Here is a 19,211-nt window from a genome sequence, read left to right as displayed (position 1 = left end):
AAATAGACACTTTCAGTGAAGACCAGTGGTCTTTTAATTTACTTAAAAGCTAAATGAGTATGGGTTAATCAATAATTCTAGTCATAGCACATGAGATCTCTGCATTGAGTTACAACTTCCTGAGACTGCTTAAGGATGTTGTGTAAGCAAGTCACTGGGCTCAGTTTTTAGGGAGTTATTGATCAAAAGGACTTGTTTTGAAAGATAATTTTAGATATTTCTAAGGATTATTGTGATATCCAGTTCATAAGTACCCAGTTTTACTTTCTTTTTTCCTCCCTTTTGGGCAATGGCTCAGCTTTGACATCTGAGAGGAGTGTGTGACTCTGCTAGGTTAAGTGGGACATTGCTGGGGTGGGAGGCAGGGTGTACAGGCAGGCACAGGGCCCTTTAGGCATGGGAAAAGCTGGGCAGTGTTTCAGCTCATCCTCCTCTTAGCAGAACTGAGATTAGCACCTGCTTTCTTTGTGGTTCAAGTGTTCCAAGATAAGGAGAATTGGGAGTATCTAATTTTTCCATTCTAGAAAAGCAATCTTCAACCTTTTTTTGTGACTTTTATAATCAATGAAAGACTTTTGATCAAGTAAGTTTTGAAAACCTACTGAATTATAATGCCATTATTATTTATGCAATACTACTGTTTTAGTATAGTAGCTGACTCTTGAGCATTTCCAGGATGCCCAGCACTATACTAAATGCCCTGCATTCATCATTACATTTAACTCTCACATCACCCTGTAAAGCAGGCACTGCTGTTACCCAGATTTCACAGATGAGGAAACCGCTGGTTGGAGAAGTGATATAAGTTGCCAAAGATCATGCAGCCTGTCAGATACAATGAGTTGGAGAAGGGATTTAAGCTCAGGCAAGTGATCTTAACCAGTATGCTATAATGCCTCTCCTTAGAAAAACAGAAACAACAAACAGATGAAGCCGTGTGTGTGTGTGTGTGTGTGTGTGTGTGTGTGTGTGTGAGAGAGAGAGAGAGAGAGAGAGAGAACAGTAGAGCTCATTCCAGGGAACAGACGTTGCAAAGCGCCACTCTAGACTTTCTTTGAGGTGGTGTCCTCAGCCTGGTCTTGTAAAGATGCCCTTGCCTTCTCTCCCAGCATAAAGCTGGCCTCTCCATCTCCCACCCTGCCAACTTTGCCAGGTCCCAGAACACAACAGCTCTTTGTCATTCTCTACTTTCTACATTAGCTTGGTCTAGCTATATGAAATCTTGAGGTTTGTAGTGTGTTGTTTCAAGTTTCAAAACATTATAAATTTAAATTAAGTTTTAGAAACAAATTTTAAAAACAGGCCAGGTATGGTGGCTCATGCCTATAATCCCAACACTTTGAGAGGCCGAGGCAGGCAGATCACTTGAGGTCAGGAGTTCGAGACCAGTCTGGCTAACATGGTAAAACCCCATCTCTTCTAAAAATACAAAAATTAGCTGGGCGTGGTGGTGTGCACCTGTCGTCCCAGCTATTCAGAGGCTGAGGCAGGAGATTTGCTTGAACTCAGGAGGAGAAGGTTGCAGTGAGCTGAGACTGCACCACTGCACTCTAGCCTGGGCAACAGAGTGAGATTCCCTCTCAAAAACAAAACAAAACAAAACAAAACAAATTTCCTTTGTCTTTCAGATTTGAGTCAGGGATTCTGTTGAAGTTCTTAAAAATAGAAGGCTAAGAATAAACTGGGGTTTTTTTTTTTTTTTTTCCAACTCATTTCCTGCATTTGGGTGGCCAGAACACAGTATGTTTTATTGTTATTAATTTTATTTTGGTTTTGTCTAATGTCTAAGTTTCTTGGTAGTATCTTTTGCCTTCTTTGTATAAATTCCTTAATTTTCTTTGAAGGCTTCAGAATTTGCCTTCTGTCTCAGCCACTTTAAGGTTCTGTATCCTTAGGTAAGTTACTTAATCTCTCTGAGACTCACTTCTGTCAGGTGGAAAGTGGGTAGGTAGAACCTCTCAGGGTTTGTAGGAGTTGTAAGTGAGTTAACTTGTGTAAGAGGAATGGAATAGAGGAAGTGCTCAACAAATGTGAGCTCCCTAGCCTTCTCATTGCTTTCCCTCTGTGTGTAGGAAACCACAGCTATGGTGGATGTCCTCACTGCTCATTATAAATCATTGCTTAGTAGAAGGAAAAAGAATAAAAAGAAAACATTTTTGATTAATTTTTGGGTAAATGCATTCATGAATTCAATAACAACATATGAGCAGTTGCCATTTGCTGAGCACTGTGTGTTAGACAAGGAAGAAACACTAGCAGATGTCAGGTAAGCCATCATTCTTCCCACAAACATAAAAGATCAGGACGATGAGCAGTCATAAGTGCAACGTGGTGGGTAAGCTCCGGCCACTATGGGACACACAGAAGGAGTGTTACCCAGTTTGGGAGACCCTAGAAGGTCTTTGGAAGTGATGTTTCAGTTGAGAACTGAAGGATGAGTAGGGCTCAGTCAGGCCTTACCAATCTTGCCCATTCAAAATAATCTGAGAGTTGGATCTTGAGTAATTTTTATGAGTTACATTTTCTCTTGTGCTTTAAGAGCTAACCTGCAAATCCCATTGTAAGATGACACCATTTGGGTTGATTTTAGGGCTATGTCTAAATGGGAGAAGATTGAAGGGGGAAACTTTACAATATCTGAAGCTAGGAATATATCTGTGAATGTGGGGAGTGTCATGAAGGCGAGTTGGACTGAAAATCAGACTTCTGGTCTGTCTTTCTTTGGGTCTACCAGATGCATAACCCATCTTTTGATGTGTATGGATGACAGTTGCAAATAGTTCATTTATGTAGCCAACCATGGGCCAGTTAATGTGCATGCCGTTGGGATAGATATAGGGATGCATATGACAGATCTCTGACCTCAAGAAGCTCAGAACGAGGGACCAAGGGGCCTAAAAGTCTTAGAATGCCTCTTACATGGCAGGCACACTACATGACAAATTTAATACATTCTCTCATTTGAGATCATCTCATCCATTTCATAGATGCGGAAATGTAAGCTTGATTTAGCACAAAGCTTGCCTGAGGTCTCACAGCTAGTGAGGGTGAAGTTGGGTTTTTGAGCCAGGTCTGTCACACTCCAGAGCCCTGTTGCCTTTCCACAAAATCACAGACAGGAGACAATGCAGTGCCATGGAGAATGGTGTCAGAGGGGTTTCAGCATGCTGTGGGAGCACAGAAGAGGGTGTGTAATGTAGCTCCCCACAAGAGGTGCCCCTCCGCCTGGGTATCATCTTTTTCTAAAATATAAATTTTATTACTCTTCCCGCTTAACTCTGTCCTTAGCACTTGCCAGCCTTGTTTCCTGCTACCTCACTCTATAGTCCCTGCTTGCTAGGCTGGTTTGAGACCATGAGGCACGCCCTCTGTTTCCGCTTGCCGTATACTTCCATATTTCTTCCTGCTGACATTTCACCCGTCAATCAAGACTACCTCTTTCACAAAGCTTCCCTGAGCCATCCCTTGTATTTGCACTTTAGGTGCGTGTCTTAACTTCCTGTTTAGAATTTGCATTCTTTCAGAGAGGGGATCCTACAGAGTTATGAGGATTAGCAAAGTATATTATGTGCTTATTGCTAGTAGGTGCTGAAAATGAAGCTTTTCTTATTTTTGTTTATCTTTGATTCTTTCAGAACTCCAAGCAGTGCCTTTATATATTTCCTTGGCAGGTGCTGGGAGAATTCTGTGGAAATCAATAGCAAGGGCTGTCTTCTTCTGACCTCCAAAGATACTGTCTGCTGATAGGATGAGTTTGGCTTCTGAGTAGAGGCTGGGGCATGCTTCTTTTCCAGCTGCCCCCTTGCCTTTGGACCTTGTATACGTTCAATGGGTTATTTTTTTTGTCTTGCCAGCTGTGCCTTATATCAGTTATTAGACGACTGTGCTAATGAGTCCAAGGGCACAGGTCACACCCACAGCTCCCTGCCTGAAGGTGAAGCTTCTGCCCTTGGCTGCTGCCTGGAAAGTGTGAGCTGTCATTGGTGACAGGGTCCAGGTGTGAGAGAGTGATCAGTGCACATGCATCACAACTTTTGGGGAGAGTATGAGGTAAACCACACAAAGAACTTGCCCTTGGGGAGCTGACATTCTGGTGAATTATCTCATTTATTTCTGATAACAAGGTCTCAGAAGAGGGGCTCTGATTCTTCCCACTTTATATACAAAGAAACTGAGGTTCAGGGGGATTTAATAACTAGTCCAGCATTGTAAAGCTAAGTGCTAGAGCCAAGATTGGAACATGGGTAGCTTGCTTGAAAGGCCAAGCCTTAATCCACTGTTAGTCAACCTTCCTCCCTATTATATGTGATATAATTGAAACATGGAAACATCTCTATATAGTCCTGTATTTGTATATATCTTTATATGTAACTATATAGGTGTATCCCTACTTTAACATTTTCCTCTATTATAATACTCACTCTTTAAAGAAAATTTGAAAAATTCATAAAACTAAAAAGGAGTGATTTATTATCCTACTACCCTGGAGTTATGGTTGTCATTCTTGTGTGTCTCGTTTAAGATAATAGATATCAGTACATATCTAGTCAAGAGCACACTGTCGGTTCTGTGTTACATGCTGCTTTGCACGCCTGACACTGCCCTGTGTGATTTCATTTTAACAGAGATGTAACAGGTCCTAGTGATTCTCAATGTGAAACCTCTTTAGTTTACAAAAAAATATGGTGCACAGCTCTCCATTAGCAAATCAATGGTTTGCTTCCTGGGTACAGTGACTGTAATGGAAGTGCAGGTGTGGAACTAAGGTCTACTGGGAAACATTGTACTTCCTGGATATGCTACAAGGAGATGAATTTTCTTTCCTTAGCACTTCCTCTCCTCTAATCCCCTCCAGTGCTGAGCCTATTGAAACTCTTTTAAGGGTCTGCAGAGTCTACAAAAACTGACCCACATATGAAGAATGTTGGGATATTGGGACAACATACATTTTATGGCCATTTTCCCCTTGTCTGCCACTCTGACCTAGGTCAGAGCAGATGTTACTAGCTTCATGTGATAGATTAAGAAGCCTGATGCACAAGATTTGCCTAAGGCTAAATGACTGTAAATAGCAGAGGTGGGCTGGAACTGGGTCTCTTCTGCTTCCTGGGGGCGGTTCCTAATGCTGGTTCCTAATGCTCTTCTCAACATTTGCTTCTAGATTTCCTCATTGTCCCTTTCCTCACCTCTTTTTTTGAAGAACTTATGTCTCATCTCATAGTTTAGCTGCATGCTTGCACATTTACATGAAAAAAGGCACATCCTTAAAGGGACCTCAGTGCTAGATGCTGGGGATAATAGTAACAATAGTGACAACATAAATAACTGATAATTATTCACCATTTAACCCATTTAATATGTGCCAGACAAAAGAGATGTTTTGTAAGTATGTGTTCATTTACTCTGCAAGAACCTCATGAACCTGGTAAAGGAAGGATTGAGGTTTGAACCTACATTTTGTGGTCTTTAAAGCCTGACCTCAACTAAAATGCCATGGAACCTTCAAAAGGAAAAGGGAGGAACATGGGAGCAGAGTCACTGAGCTCTTGGGATGCTATTTTTTACTGTAAAGGCTTAGGTTCTGTACTTCTGACTACAATATAACACAGCATTCCCAAACTTTTAACTAAGCTTTGAAACCCATAAGCTTCACAGAGAAACCCCCCTAAGAAGTGTTGACCTCCATGCCCATCCCCACTGAAGTAATCCCTTTCTTACCCACTGCCTGCCAAATCCTTTTCTGATATGTGTTTATGCCTCTTTTCCTACAGGAGGAAATATAAGAAAACGTCCCAGAGGTAAGAACATCTTTCTGAGCTGCAACTGGTTGATTCATTTGTGGCCCAGCTCTTCACAAGTCTGGGTCATGGTGGACTGGAATTGTAATAAACAGGCTCTTGGTTCTTTCTCCGCATGTTGCCTACTTTATCTCCAATCGTGACTGCTGCTGTAATTAAAAATTGATTGCAGACATCTAGTGAGGCACAGTAGGTGGATGCCTTCACATGAGAGTGGATCCTGTGGGCTCAAAAGCTTGTTACTGCTGTGCTGTCTAGTGATTTTCCTAAAACCTTGACCAGAGAGTGATTGGGCTGGCAGGGACTGAGGGTTTATGGATGGGGAGCACAAAGCAGTCTTTATATGCATGTTTAGTTTCTGAATTCTCCTTTGTCTCAGACTCTCCTTGCTGATTTGCCTGATTTGCTGACAAAATGCTGTTGAGCTCAAAGCACAGGTACAGATTCCTTTAAGGGCAGTGGCAGTCTTTCGATTTGACTGTGGAAAGGGTAATTTTAACTAGAATGACATCTGTCATCATCGCTCATGTGCACAGCCTGCCTCTGGGCTGTGCTTTGCAGACTCTTTGGCATAAGGAGCCATGAGGGATCAGGTGGTCACTGGCCCTGACCTATGTGGCTATTAAACATTGGACTTAAATCTTCCGTATTTATAGTTGAAAAATGACTTACCAGGTTTTTGAGTATATGGCCTCCTAGGTCCAATGGGAAGCCCATTTTTCAGTGCATATGTGATTTTCATTCCCTGTTACAGTACCCGTTGACAGATGTAGTTTGCTGACTTGGTGGAACAGCATGTATATTTGTGCATGCACGTAAGTTGTGACTATGGAGAGGGTGAGTGGGTTCTCTAACAATAGAATACTGAAATGAGCTTAGGAAATGTCACGTACTTCCTGGTGGAATTTATTCATTGGTTCATCTTTTAAAAATTATATATATCTAAGGTGTATGATATGTTTCCTTGTATATATATACATACACATAGTGAAGTCATTACAGTTAAGCAAATTAACATATTCATCACCTCACATTGTTCATTCATTGGTTCATTTTGTATACACTGCTTTCTGTTTTTTACAATGATTTCTTTTCACACATTTGACTGGACAATAATGACACAGATGGTCTTCCATGACCTCTTCTATTTCTCCAGTGTCATCTCTTGCTACTTCCAACCTCCATCTTTATTCTCTAAACCTTAGCTATGACTCTCCATCAAAGTTGGGATTCTAAAGGTCCAGCTGATCATGGATGCTTTCTTGGGAAGAGCTTTCATAAACTTTTAGTAAACATATTATCTTAGGCTTATCTAGGGGTGTAGACCTCATGTATGTTAGGCTTTTCTTGAGTTAGGTGGTCCATAAGATTATAATGGTGCTAAAAAATTCCTATTGCTTAGTGACACAGTAGTTGCAGTAACATTGTAGTACAATGCATTAGCTTTTCTATGTTTAGATATGTTTAGATACCCACATAATTATCATTGTGTTACCGTTGCCCACAGTATTAAGGACAGTAGTATGCTGTACAGGTTTGTAGCCTAGGAGCAATAGGCTATACCACATAGCCTAGGCATGTAGTAGGCTATACCATCTAGGTTTGTGTAAAGACACCTGATTTTCACACAATGCCAATATTGCCTAAGGACACATTTATTATAATGTAACTCCATTGTTATGTTCTAGAATATTTATTCTTTTTATTGGGAAGAATTTGGAAATAAAGTTGCTTGACCTTTTGCTCACCAAGCATTTGAAGCCCACAATTCAATCTAGAAGGCCTGCGTCTGCTTTTGTTGTACTTAATTGGGTGTTATGGAATTACACAGATTACATGCGGATTAAAAAAATGATTAATGCAATTAAAATTTGCCTGTAGGTTTCAACAATGGCAGTTGTAGCTGACCACTTTAGTTTCGCCTTCTCTAATGAGCATCGTCTCACAGTAGAGATTCCTGTGTTGCATGATCTCCTCCAGGGGTGTCCAATGGAGAGAATACGGTCATGAGTTCTTAGTTTCTGCTTCCAGTTGGGCCAATAAAGCCCCTTCCTCATCCCTCTTTTATTCTTATCACTATAGACAGAAACTAAAAATCATGGCTTCAGCCTGCCAAAAGCCTAAAATAAAACAAAACAACAACAACAACAAAATAAGGTGGGTTGAGCAAACTTGGGTCCAAAGGAATGGTATTATAATTTGATATGCAGCATAGAGTGCACGAGTCATTGAGAGGAAAATGAACTAAAACTTTAAAGCTTCCTGGAGATTGCTGTACTTTTCTAAATATAGTGAGCTTGTACAGATGGCTAAACAATTCTGTCTTGTTCAGGTTCGTTGGACTCACGGTAGTAATTGCATGTGAACCACTGAGCAGGATGTTAATTAATCACTCAGATTAGAGGGCACAGTAGTCTTCAGTAGTAAAAAGTAATTTATCATTTTCACATGTACTTAACCTGGAGTATGAGGTGCTTCAAAGTTGCCTCAATTTTATTTTAAGGAGAGATACTTAGACAGTGAGAGGAAGTTTTACAAGAGAGCTGCTCAAAGCTGTCAAGGTTCAAGTTACAATGTCAATTTTGTTTTGAAAGTGTGTTTTTTGCATATCTGACGTGAATGCTGTTGCATTTTTTATTTTGTCACTGTAATGAAAAATAAGCCAATTGCATTGAACAAGCTTTATTGAAGTCATTTAAAGTGTGAATTAATAGAGGATCAGTTTGAGCTCTTCTAGTTTTAATGAGATACATATTTTTATATGAAGTAGATCCATGTGCTTCTGATCCATCACTGAATTACAAACCATCCTCAACTTAGTGGCTTAAAATAACTTTTATTCTGCTCATAATTTTGCAGGTCAGGAATTCAGGAAGGACTTGGCTGGCTGGTTTGAATCTGATCCACCTGGTATCAACTCGGGCTGCTGGGGATGGAGACTCCACTTCCAAGATAGTGTCTTTGCTCACATGTTAGGAGTCTTGCTGCTCTTTGTTTCTTGCACTCTCCCTCTTTATTTTTTTTCTCTCTCTCCCTGTCTCCCCACATAGCTTTTGTCCTCCAGGGTGCTTCCATCTGGCTTGGACTTCTTACTACATGGTGGTCTCAGGGCAATTGCACTTATGTGGTTTCTTAGGTCAAGTGTTCTAAGAGACACGAAGTAAAAGCTGCTACTCTCTTAATTATGGCCTGGGTCCAGAAGTGGGCAGAGCATCACTTCTGCTGTGTCTTATTGGTCAAGCTATCACTGAACCTACCCATTCAAGGGAATGGAACATAGACTAAATCTCTTGCTAAAAGAAGTGTTAAGAAAATTTCCAGCCTTCTTTAATCCATATAGCAAACCTTCAGCCTTTTTCAGAATAATCTTGCTTGAGACCTTCTCTGGGGATCTGTAGATTTGGAGTAGGTGAATTCCTCATTTGATGAATGGTAGACAATTTTAAATATATCTCGACACCCCCCCGTCAAGTAATGGTCTGTTTGAATGTTTGCTTGCGTACTTGATGGTTTTTTTGGACTGGGAATAGCTGTGATTCCTTTTTCATGGTAGGAACAAACACAGCAATGTGGACTTACCTGGTGAGTTTAATTCTAACTGCAGTTATTTGGCTGGAGTTAATAATTAGTCAAATAAAATAGGTGGCTTAATATAGGAAAACTAAATGATATAAATGTTATATTAAAAACATTTCCAAATCAACTTCCCCGTGATTTGGACATCAAGGGGAAGACAGCCCAGGATACAAAAATAATCTACATTTGTTTATAGTTTTCTTGCTAACTTTCATTTTATTTCACTTATGTATTTGTTTACCTATCAAAATCTTGTTAAAGAAAAAAAATCCCACAGCTTTCAAAGTAATTGTCATCCTACTACAACACAATTGAGGCAGTTATCTTTCTGTAAGTATTTCATAAAGTCTGAGGCATATTTTGGTAGCCCAAGGGAATGTTTTGATAATAGTAATTCTACTGAATCTCACTCTTAGCATTAAGGAGAGTATACTAATCTCTTCCAAGACCAAATTTCAGTAGAAATAGTGATTTCATAAGTCCTCTTTACCGGGTTAGCAAGGGAATCAATAGGTAGTAGGTAAGCCTCTCCTTGTACAGAAAACTTTATTGGATTGGGTTTTAAATCCATATAGTTAAGGGGAAACCATCCTTTTGCTTGTGAAGGAATATCATTCATGAGGGTCAATCATTACAAAAGATTTGCAGAAGTGGTGAAGTGGTAATTTGATGGCTAGAGAGGATTATGCAGTAAACCTGCTTACCCATAAATTTCTCATCCGGTTTCTTTTAATATAGCTTCACTTTCAAGTTATCAGGTCTGGCTTGCAGAAGTTTATACCTTTGAGAAATACCTAGAAATAATCAAATACTTATGGGCTGCCCTTAAAGAAAGGAATTGCTATCAGAGCTGATATTGCAAGCTGAATCCATGATAGAAGTGCTTCCAACACACATACACTCTCTCTCTCTCTCTCTCTCACACACACACACACACACACACACACACACACACACACATCCCTATTTCAGTATGATAGGGGATTAAGAAATAGAGGCACAAATTAAAGACATATCCACAAACCTGGGGGAGTTCTACAGACACATGTTCAATTTTCATGTGTCTGGATTATGGCAATAATTTGGTCAGAATGTTTAGGAGTTGGAGTTGTGGCTTTAAAAAGCCATACCACATAGTGAAAAACCTCATTAGCATGAACGTTTTTATTGCTTCTCGGCCTTTTGGCTAAGATCATGTGTAGCATGAACATTTTTGTTTATTTGTTATTAATCATAGCACTGTTTAGATAGTTTAGGTAGAAGTTGTAGCTCTTACTGTGTCTGATTTATTCATTTTCTAAATCTAGACATATTTCTGTGAGTAACTTTAGCCAACAGTGTCTCTCATGTTTTTGATAATCATATTATATTGATAGTCACATGCACAGTACTTTACAAAAATCTTCCAATTTAACAAAAGTTTATTTAATACTTACTATAGTATATTGCCATATAGTTCAGTAAATACTGGAAATAACATATGTACAAATGCCTCTTTTAATAGGTACACAGGCTTGTAGGTGAGATACAGGTGAACAAAGGGATTATAATAAAATGCGGTGAGTGCTATAATAGGTGTAAGTATTGAAAGTCATTGGGAACAACCAGGTCTGTTGGGAGGACACTTACATTATCGTATACTCTTCTCTCACTAGATTACAAAGTAGGCCTCCGATATTGCTTATTATTTTTGGTGCTTGAAAGTATGGGCATACTGAAGTCTAATAGGATAACCCAGAATCTTTTCTTCTTGTTTTCTTCATGTTTTCAGTTATTTTAAAAATGTATGTTTTACTGACTTTTAGGCTTTCTTTTTGTTTCAAAAAGGCAAATGGCTCAAAAATATTCTAGACACTAGGAGGAAGACGGCCCAGGATACAGATGTGTGCAGATAATTGATAACCTGGATATTGTACATATAGATAATAGCATGGCCTCTATCTGTGGCAAGGCAAAGCAAGGGGTTATTTTTCTCTGCAAATGTCTAATGTGTTATTTCACTTGGATTTTGACATGGCTCAGTAATCACACTTGATGAACCCAGTAATTGATTAAATCCAGCAAACGATTCCCTTAGTCAGGCCAGCCCGTGTTCGGCCTTCATGAATCGGCATACCTAATAAGTCATCAACAACAGCCACCTTTGCTGGTAATAATAGATTGTCATGTGTGAAGGGTGGGAAGGCGAGTGGTTATCACCCTGTGGGAGGCTGCCTTCTAAGCAGCTGTATCCTAGGATGGGATGTGGTACATCTTCTGCTGAACTCTGCCCCTGTTTCCTTCCCAGGATATATTAAGGCCCATTGGTTAATTCCAAAGTTCTTTCAGCATCTTTGAAATAGAATTGGTAGACTGTTGTCCCCTACATTTGCGGTTAAAAGTGGCAGCTAAATAACTTGTTGGGAAAATTAACAGGGGCGACACAGGATAAATCAAATCATACATTTTTGCATACTTAATGCACAACCAATCCTGCATTCTCCTTCTTACTTAGCAGTATTAATTTTCAGAGCCTAAATGGTAACATCAGGGACAAGAGGCTCTTCCAAAAGATAAATCCTTTTACAAATATTTTCCTGTATTTGTGATGACTAATACAGTCTCAAAGTAGTAAGAACAAGTGCATCAGCCATGAGAATGTGTCCAGTTTACATTCCAAGATTGCCACCTGCATCAGGGTGACTTTATAGCAGCCACAGTGGTCTGGTTAGAGCCCCAGTCACAGATGGATGCTGAGACTTAGCCTGCAAGGGTAAGTCCTAGGGCAGTTAATGTGAGAAAGGGCCAGCAAGCACTACAATTTCAGGTAAAACATGGCTGGGGGTAGAAGAAGGGGAGTGATGGAGAGTCTATATAGTTTTGATCAGAGTTGAGTATAGGCAACCACCACTCATTCACTCCTTACTCAGTCATTCACTCACTTATCCCTGCTAATGCATCAGCAGGAGTCTGGGGGCGGGGGCGGGGGCGTGGCACAGGTGTAGGGATCTAGGCCCAGAAAGGCTGTTTAGAGGCTTTAGCCTGGGAACTAGGCATAGGATGAGAGGGTGCTGGGATGTAGTAGGCATAACAGCTCAGGCACCTAGTCTGGGTGGTGTATCTAGGCACCAGTAGCAGGAGTGACCTTGGCATTGAGCTGTCATTTTCTGAGTCAAGAGGATCATCTAGGCACAATTCATTCATCTCTTCCATCTTCCTTATGTCTGATAATTACTACCTTTCTTCCATTTATCTGGTATCAAAACTTCTGAGCCCCTTTGTATGGTCTTCTGTTAGGTGTTTCTTCAAATTTAACTTTTTATTCTTCCTCTGCCCATGATCAATGGGTCTCTAACAGATTGTGGACTTTTCCTTCACATTACTTTGCCTCCCATAATCTTGGTCCAGTCTCATCGCCTGTCTCTTAGAGTATTGAGTAGCCTCTTTAATCTCTTTCTTTACTCTGGTTTCTTCATCTTCTCCATGCTGCACACCTACGTCTGATTACTTTCTCCACAGCTCCTCTGATTGTGCCCTCTATGTTTGAAAAATAACAACAAATCTCCATCTGCTTCCTGTTGGCCGTTAAATGCCTGTCTTCTTCTCTTGGATTTTAAGGCTCCCAACACTTGCTTCTACCTAAACTTTACTGCTTTGTCTGTTACCTCCTTCCATTCACCCTAAGTTCCAGTCAAGCTGAACTCCTTACTGACTGTCATATTTGCCTGATTTTTTTATGATCCTTTCTTCTTTCATATTCTTTCCAGTACTCTAAATGTTCTCATTTTTATGTGTTGAAAACCCATCTTTTCTTCAAGATCCAATTCAAAGACCATCTCTTTCAATGGAACCTTCTTAAGTATTTCCACCTAAAAGAGTTCCTGCTTCTCTAATTCTGTATAAGTGTTAGTGGGGTGCATGTCATTCTTCGTGGCATCACTGATTTTTTGAAGTGGGGAATATGCTCCCCAAAAGCATTGGGCGTGAAATATGTGTTGACTTTAATCAGATTGGGATCCTTCATATATTTCTATCATGAGTCAGAACTAACATCATAGTTACCAGGTGGAACTGTGGGTAAATAAGTTTGGATTGTGACTCATACTTTCAAATGGTTTTGCAGTTCGCTGCATAATCCCACATGTAGACTCTTATTTGACCCTCACACTGGCCGGTGTAGAGGCCTGTGAGGTCAGCAAGACAGATGGCATGCATGGCAAGAACCAGTAAGAACATAATTGCTTTAATCATTGACTCTGCCTTTCTTTTCTTTTTTTAGTCCCTGCAACATGGAACTCAAGTTTGGGTGGAAACACTGAGAGTATTTTAGCTTTAATCAGTGCCTCAATCTCTGTGTTTCCTCTACTCAAGCCGTTAATCATGGAGGTGCTCAGTACAGTATCAGATGTATTTGCTCAGGGTAGATCATTCTGAATATTTGATAACTGTGGTTGTGCATCATTTGACTGTTTGGTGTTTTGCCAAAATGGTTTTGAGAATAAGTTTCTTAGATTGCCTAATAACACCGAAGTGCATTTTCAGGACTGTCAATAGCACTTATGCCTGGGCATATCAGGGTGCTTCAAAAGTTATGTCCAGACTTTAAGTTACCTGAGGAGGCAAATCTGTAAATCCTTCCCAATTCCGGTGGCTCTCAATGCTAAGAGGCACAATGGACAGGGTTGAGTCAGTCATTGGTGTGGGCCGCCATGCTGGGGCCAAGTTTAACTTCCAGCAGCAGCAGTTTAAAAGGCAGATTTTGGACTCCCTGGAGACACTGGTCCAATGGAGTAGATCAGCATTTCTTACCCATGGACTATTGATGCTTTTACTATAGAGGCTGTCCTGTGCCTTATAGGATATTTGGCAGTATCCCTGGCCTCTACCCACTAGATGCCAGTAACATCTCATCTTCCCCTAGTTGTGGCAACCAAAAATGTCCCCTGGATGTCAAAATCACCTCTAGCTGAGAACCATTGGTAGAGAGGTAAGATTAAGAATCACGTTTAGGTTCTGTCACTCACTTAGCTGTGCCGAATTGCTCCTCTCTGGTTCAATGTCCTTGTCTGTAAAGAGATGAGATTGAATCTGAGAATGAATATGGTCTTTAGCTCAGAAACCATATTCTCTGGTTCCAGTTACTGAGGTCCTTCCAGGAGGAAGTCCAGGTCACTGAACGACTTCTGCAGTGATGGCTGGCACTCTGTGCTATTTAACCGAATCACCCAAAAAGAACAAAATTGCCAGTTAGCACAGAGATCACTGGGCAGGTAACATAGTCTGTGCCCCATATGTATTGTCCTTTAGCCCCTAGCCAGATTACCCTTGGTTTACAATACTTCTAAATTCACCTAATTAATGAGAAGTAATCACGGGACGTTAAAAGTATTGCTAAAGCACAAACTTTGGCAAACACATAGGTATGTCCAAAGGGCCCCCTACTGATTGAAATCTATTGTGTGTCTACTGTGTGCCAGGTCCTTTACATGCATTTTCTTATTTGATCTTCATAATGATCCTGTTTTACAGAAGAGGAACTCATGGAAAAGAGGTAACTCAACCGAGGTCACAAAGCAGACAAATGGTCGGGCCAGGGTTTAAAGGCAGGCCTTTCACATGTTGAAAGTTTCTTGAGTTCTTTCTATCCCTTTGTCTTTATACTTTTTTTTTTTTTTTTTAATGGAGTCTTGCACTGTTGCCCAGGCTGGAATGCAGAGGCAAGATCTCAGTTCGCTGCAACCTCTGCCTCCCCCATTCAAACGATTCTCCTGTCTCAGCTTCCTAAGTAGCTGGGATTACAGGTGCATGCCATCGTGCCCAGCTAATTTTTGTGTTTTTAATAGAGACGGGGTTTTACTATGTTGGCCAGGCTGGTCTCAAACTCCTGACCTCAAGTGATCTATCCGCCTTGGCCTCTCAAAGTGCGGGATTACAGGCATGAGCCACTGTGCCTAGCCTGGCTTTATAGATTTTTACAGCTGTGGAGCCCCTCCTTTGTTTTTATTCCCCAGATGAAGCAGCTTAAAACTGAATAAAGTCAACACATCAAAAAGATCTGCCTTTGGTAGTTCATTTCCCTGCTCTGCCAATTGTTCTTTTCTCCTCAGACATTTTATGTTTGAAAGTTTTTGTATTTGGCCTTAACCTAAAAGTTGAAGCTCTCAGGAAAGTTTAATGAAGACTTTACAAAAAAACAACAAGCTATATTTAAGTAATGTGATTGAAAGGGAAAAATCCTCACCTCCACCACCAGGTTCTTTTTTCAAAATTGTCTATTTTCGTACTTAACATCTTAAAGTGCTTTGAAGCAATGTGATCAGTCATACATGAATACATAACTCTTTATGCATAAAAAAGTAAATAACAAAAATAGAATCAGATAAGAGAAAACATGTTCTGTATTTTTCTATCCTCTGATTTAATATGACACTGCCTTTTCAAAGTTCGTGAGGTCACTGCCTGAATGTTTCCCTTTTCTATTCCACAAGTGAAGTCATGCTCAGCTCTGCTTTGTTTATTCCCATAAATTTGGGTTGTTGAGAGAGGTGACTGGACTGATGAACTTCTAAGCAAGCTGGAGGGAATATGTCATGATGAGAACATGCTTTGGAAGGGTTTGTCTGTAGTCTTTGCCCTGCCATGAAATTGGAAGAGTATAGGGTTGGAATACAGAGCAGAGGTTTGGAGTTGTCCATACTTGGGTTGAAATCTGAGTCCTGTCATGAACCTGGTGAAATGCTTTTGTGGGTTTCCTCTGCCTACTGGAATCTATTTCTTTTGGTAAATGGAAGTAGTATTTGCTTCCTAGGGTTTTTGTGGCCTGGAATGAAGTAGTCTATGTGAGGCACATAGGAAGTCTTTGGTGTGTGGAAAGTGCCTGGTCACTGAAGGCTTGGGACTTCAGTACCAGAATTCAGTGACCACTGTGCAGAAGGCTTGCAATTTGAGATGGTACAGGTGGAAGTCTTGGGTCCTCTAAGGGAACTGGTAGGAAGCAGACAGGTCCTGTTCTTCAGGGCCTCTGTGAGGCAGAGGCTGGATCTTATTTACTAAAGGGTGGAATCAGCCTTAACAAGGGATTGGTGACTGTCTTTTGGGGCACATGGAGTAGGACTTAAAGAATATTGGGGCAGGTGCGGCAGGAGATCAAGCTACATAAGGGCAATAGGCATTGGGACATGGACCTTAATTAGGAAAGGAAAAGTTTGGAAGGACACAGTCTGTTGTGGCCATGGAATATCTTTCTACAGGAAGGCATTTATAGTTTGTCTTCATTTTTAGTTTTCTATTTTGGAGGAAAATTTATGTTCTTTAGACTATCACAGAGTAAACAGCATTATATTTCATTGACTCAGAGTATACATTCTCGTGTCAGAATGCCTGGCTTCTGATCAATTATATTCTAAGCATATGACCTTTAGTAAGTTACTTTACTTCTCTAAGCCAGTGGTTCTCAACTGGGGGCGATTTGGCTGGTTTGGCCCTAAAAGGATATTTGGCAATGTCTACAGACAGTTTTTGGTTGTCACTTCTGGGTATGGGGTATGTCACTGGTATCTAGTGAACAGAGACCGTGGATGCTGCTAAATAGTCTATAATACATGGAACATTTCCACCACAACAAAGGATTATCCAAACTGTTAGAGTGCCAATGTTGAGGTACATAGTTCTAACTTTACCTTCTTCTTTAAAAAGGGAATAACATACTTACCTTACGGGTTTGTTGTAAGGGTTAAAAGAGATAAAGATTAAAAGCATTAAGTGTATATCCTGGCTTTTAGTAAGTGTAAAGAACATTTTAGCAATTGTTATCAATGTTACTATTTTGACTTGTTAGTTATGTAGTAAATTTGTGAATTATGTTTCATAATGTAGCTGAAAATATTTTATAGGTGTATTAGATACATTTACATTTCACAAGGAAAATTTTTAGAGGTACTTTTAATCATGCTTTGAAAGAGATTTTAAAGTTGTCTTGAAGGGTTAATATTGTGTGGCTTATATAAACACAGTATACTTCTTCCTGAAACAAATTAGAAATCACAAGTTCCACCTGCTATTATATTTTACTAGTCCTGAAAAGCACAGAATCACAGATCTTAAATGGAACACTTTGGTATTATTGCACATTGTTACCTAGGAGGCAATAAAACAAAATAAATTTACTGGGAAATGAAGTTCTATCCCTTACTTGTAGGGGTAGAGAGAGTAAATTATAATAGTGATTTCAGTGAAAATTAGTAGGTACAAAGCAAATCACAATATAAATGGGAATAGATTCCTACTTAGTACACCCTGACGACACAAATATCCTTAGAAATTGATAGAAGTCCAGTGCTTCTGAAAGCCTGGCTAAATGTGGAGGCACAGGCAAGTTCCTTCCTGCTGCAAGTTTCTGAATTGCTGTGCTCTGCCACCAGGGGACAGGGTCGTCCCCGTTGTCTTGTCGTACTCTGGTACATACATAAATGGAGGACTTTGTGTTGACTTTTCTACAATTAGTTCTTTAATCTTTCAGATGTGTTCCACCATTAGATCATAATCAAGAGTTCTCAGAATTAGCACTGCAATTAAAGCATGTGAGAACCCGATGTGAGCAATATGGACTGTGAGATGTGCAATCATCCTTCTGCTGTCATACCAAATTCATAATTCCACTTCTTTGATAATTTTGCCATGATTTTTTGGATAATTTTAGTAACTACAAGTGTACTCTGTTGTTTGTAAGAGTACTATCTTTACTGATCACCCCCACTCACTCATGACCCATTATCAAGAGAGAAAGTAGGTTAACCCTTATAGCAATGCAAACAGTGCCTGTTTGCTGGGTAAACAGAAGCCCCATTCCTTCAGGGGACATAATGTTACTATTTGGGAATGAAGGTACTTAATAATAACAATATAATACTGGTGATGAGGATGATGATGGTGGTGCTGATGGTGGTGGTCCATGAGCACAATTATTGCTAACTTCATACTTTCACCTGTTTGCTTTACATCTGCTTTTCTTTCCTGCTGATTCACTCTATTGAGAAATATGTTCTGGGAGCATGATTTTGCGATTTGACAGATGAGATTCTGATGAAGCCATTGTAAAGCTTAAATCGCTTCCCATTTAGCATCGTTATTTTGAATAGAAAAAAATGTTTCTTAAATTAGTCTCTTGTGTTGAAAATGAATCATGTTTAAAGGGTGCTTTTTGTCTTAGATTGGTGGGGTAGATGATCCCCCCTCTTTGATATCAGTGACTTACTTTTGCCATTGGCTTGGATGGGACATTGTAGGAGCATAATTATACCAGAAGTCTGTAAACAAGGCAATATAACACTAGCATTCAGAGCATGGATTTTGGGGTCTGAGAGATGCAAATTTAAATCCATTTTCCACCACTTCAACTTTGTGATTTTTCAGCCAGTTAAGCTTATTCTCAGGGTAGGGGTTACTAATGGTACCTAATTCAAAGGGTTGTAAGAAGTAAATGAGACAATGTATGTATGCTATATGGCCCAATTCTAGATATATATAGTAGCTGTTAATATAGTGCCCAACTTCCCAATAAAAATTAATGGCCACAGAATGTCCTCCTTCATCACAATTAACTCTCTGCAAAACTTGGCCTCCCTCAGGCACTTATTCTGCTTCTGCAGGAGATTAATTCTTCAGGATCTCATTTATTGGAGGATTCATTGGAATGGGGTCTGCAATGGGTGGAGGTGGGAGAATCTGTCACCTCGTGCTTCAGGATGACCTGCAAGGCTGTGAAGGCAAAGCGCAGGTCCACATAAAGAGGCTAAAAGAAGAAATTCAACCCTTTCATTCTAAGATTCTAGGTGTCACCTGCTACAGTTATTATTTTGA

General features: G+C 40.0%; 1 protein-coding gene across 4 annotated transcripts in view; it reads left to right on the top strand.

Annotated features, from left to right (window-relative positions):
• The window catches only part of LOC101024526 (calcium/calmodulin-dependent 3',5'-cyclic nucleotide phosphodiesterase 1C), a 445,901-nt gene that overhangs the window by 231,362 nt on the left and 195,328 nt on the right, over positions 1-19,211 (top strand). For 3 of the 4 annotated variants that reach the window (XM_031665344.1, XM_031665345.1, XM_031665343.1), the window contains one exon: positions 5,772-5,798. The exons of the other annotated variant lie outside the window; for it this stretch is intronic. In XM_031665344.1, the coding sequence (XP_031521204.1) occupies positions 5,772-5,798 (27 nt within the window). The remainder of the gene's footprint in view (positions 1-5,771; positions 5,799-19,211) is intronic. 4 annotated transcript variants of the gene reach the window in all.

Source organism: Papio anubis, chromosome 4, assembly GCF_008728515.1.
Source record: "Papio anubis isolate 15944 chromosome 4, Panubis1.0, whole genome shotgun sequence".
NCBI classification, from domain to species: domain Eukaryota; kingdom Metazoa; phylum Chordata; class Mammalia; order Primates; family Cercopithecidae; genus Papio; species Papio anubis.
This window is presented reverse-complemented; position numbering and strand designations above follow the sequence as displayed.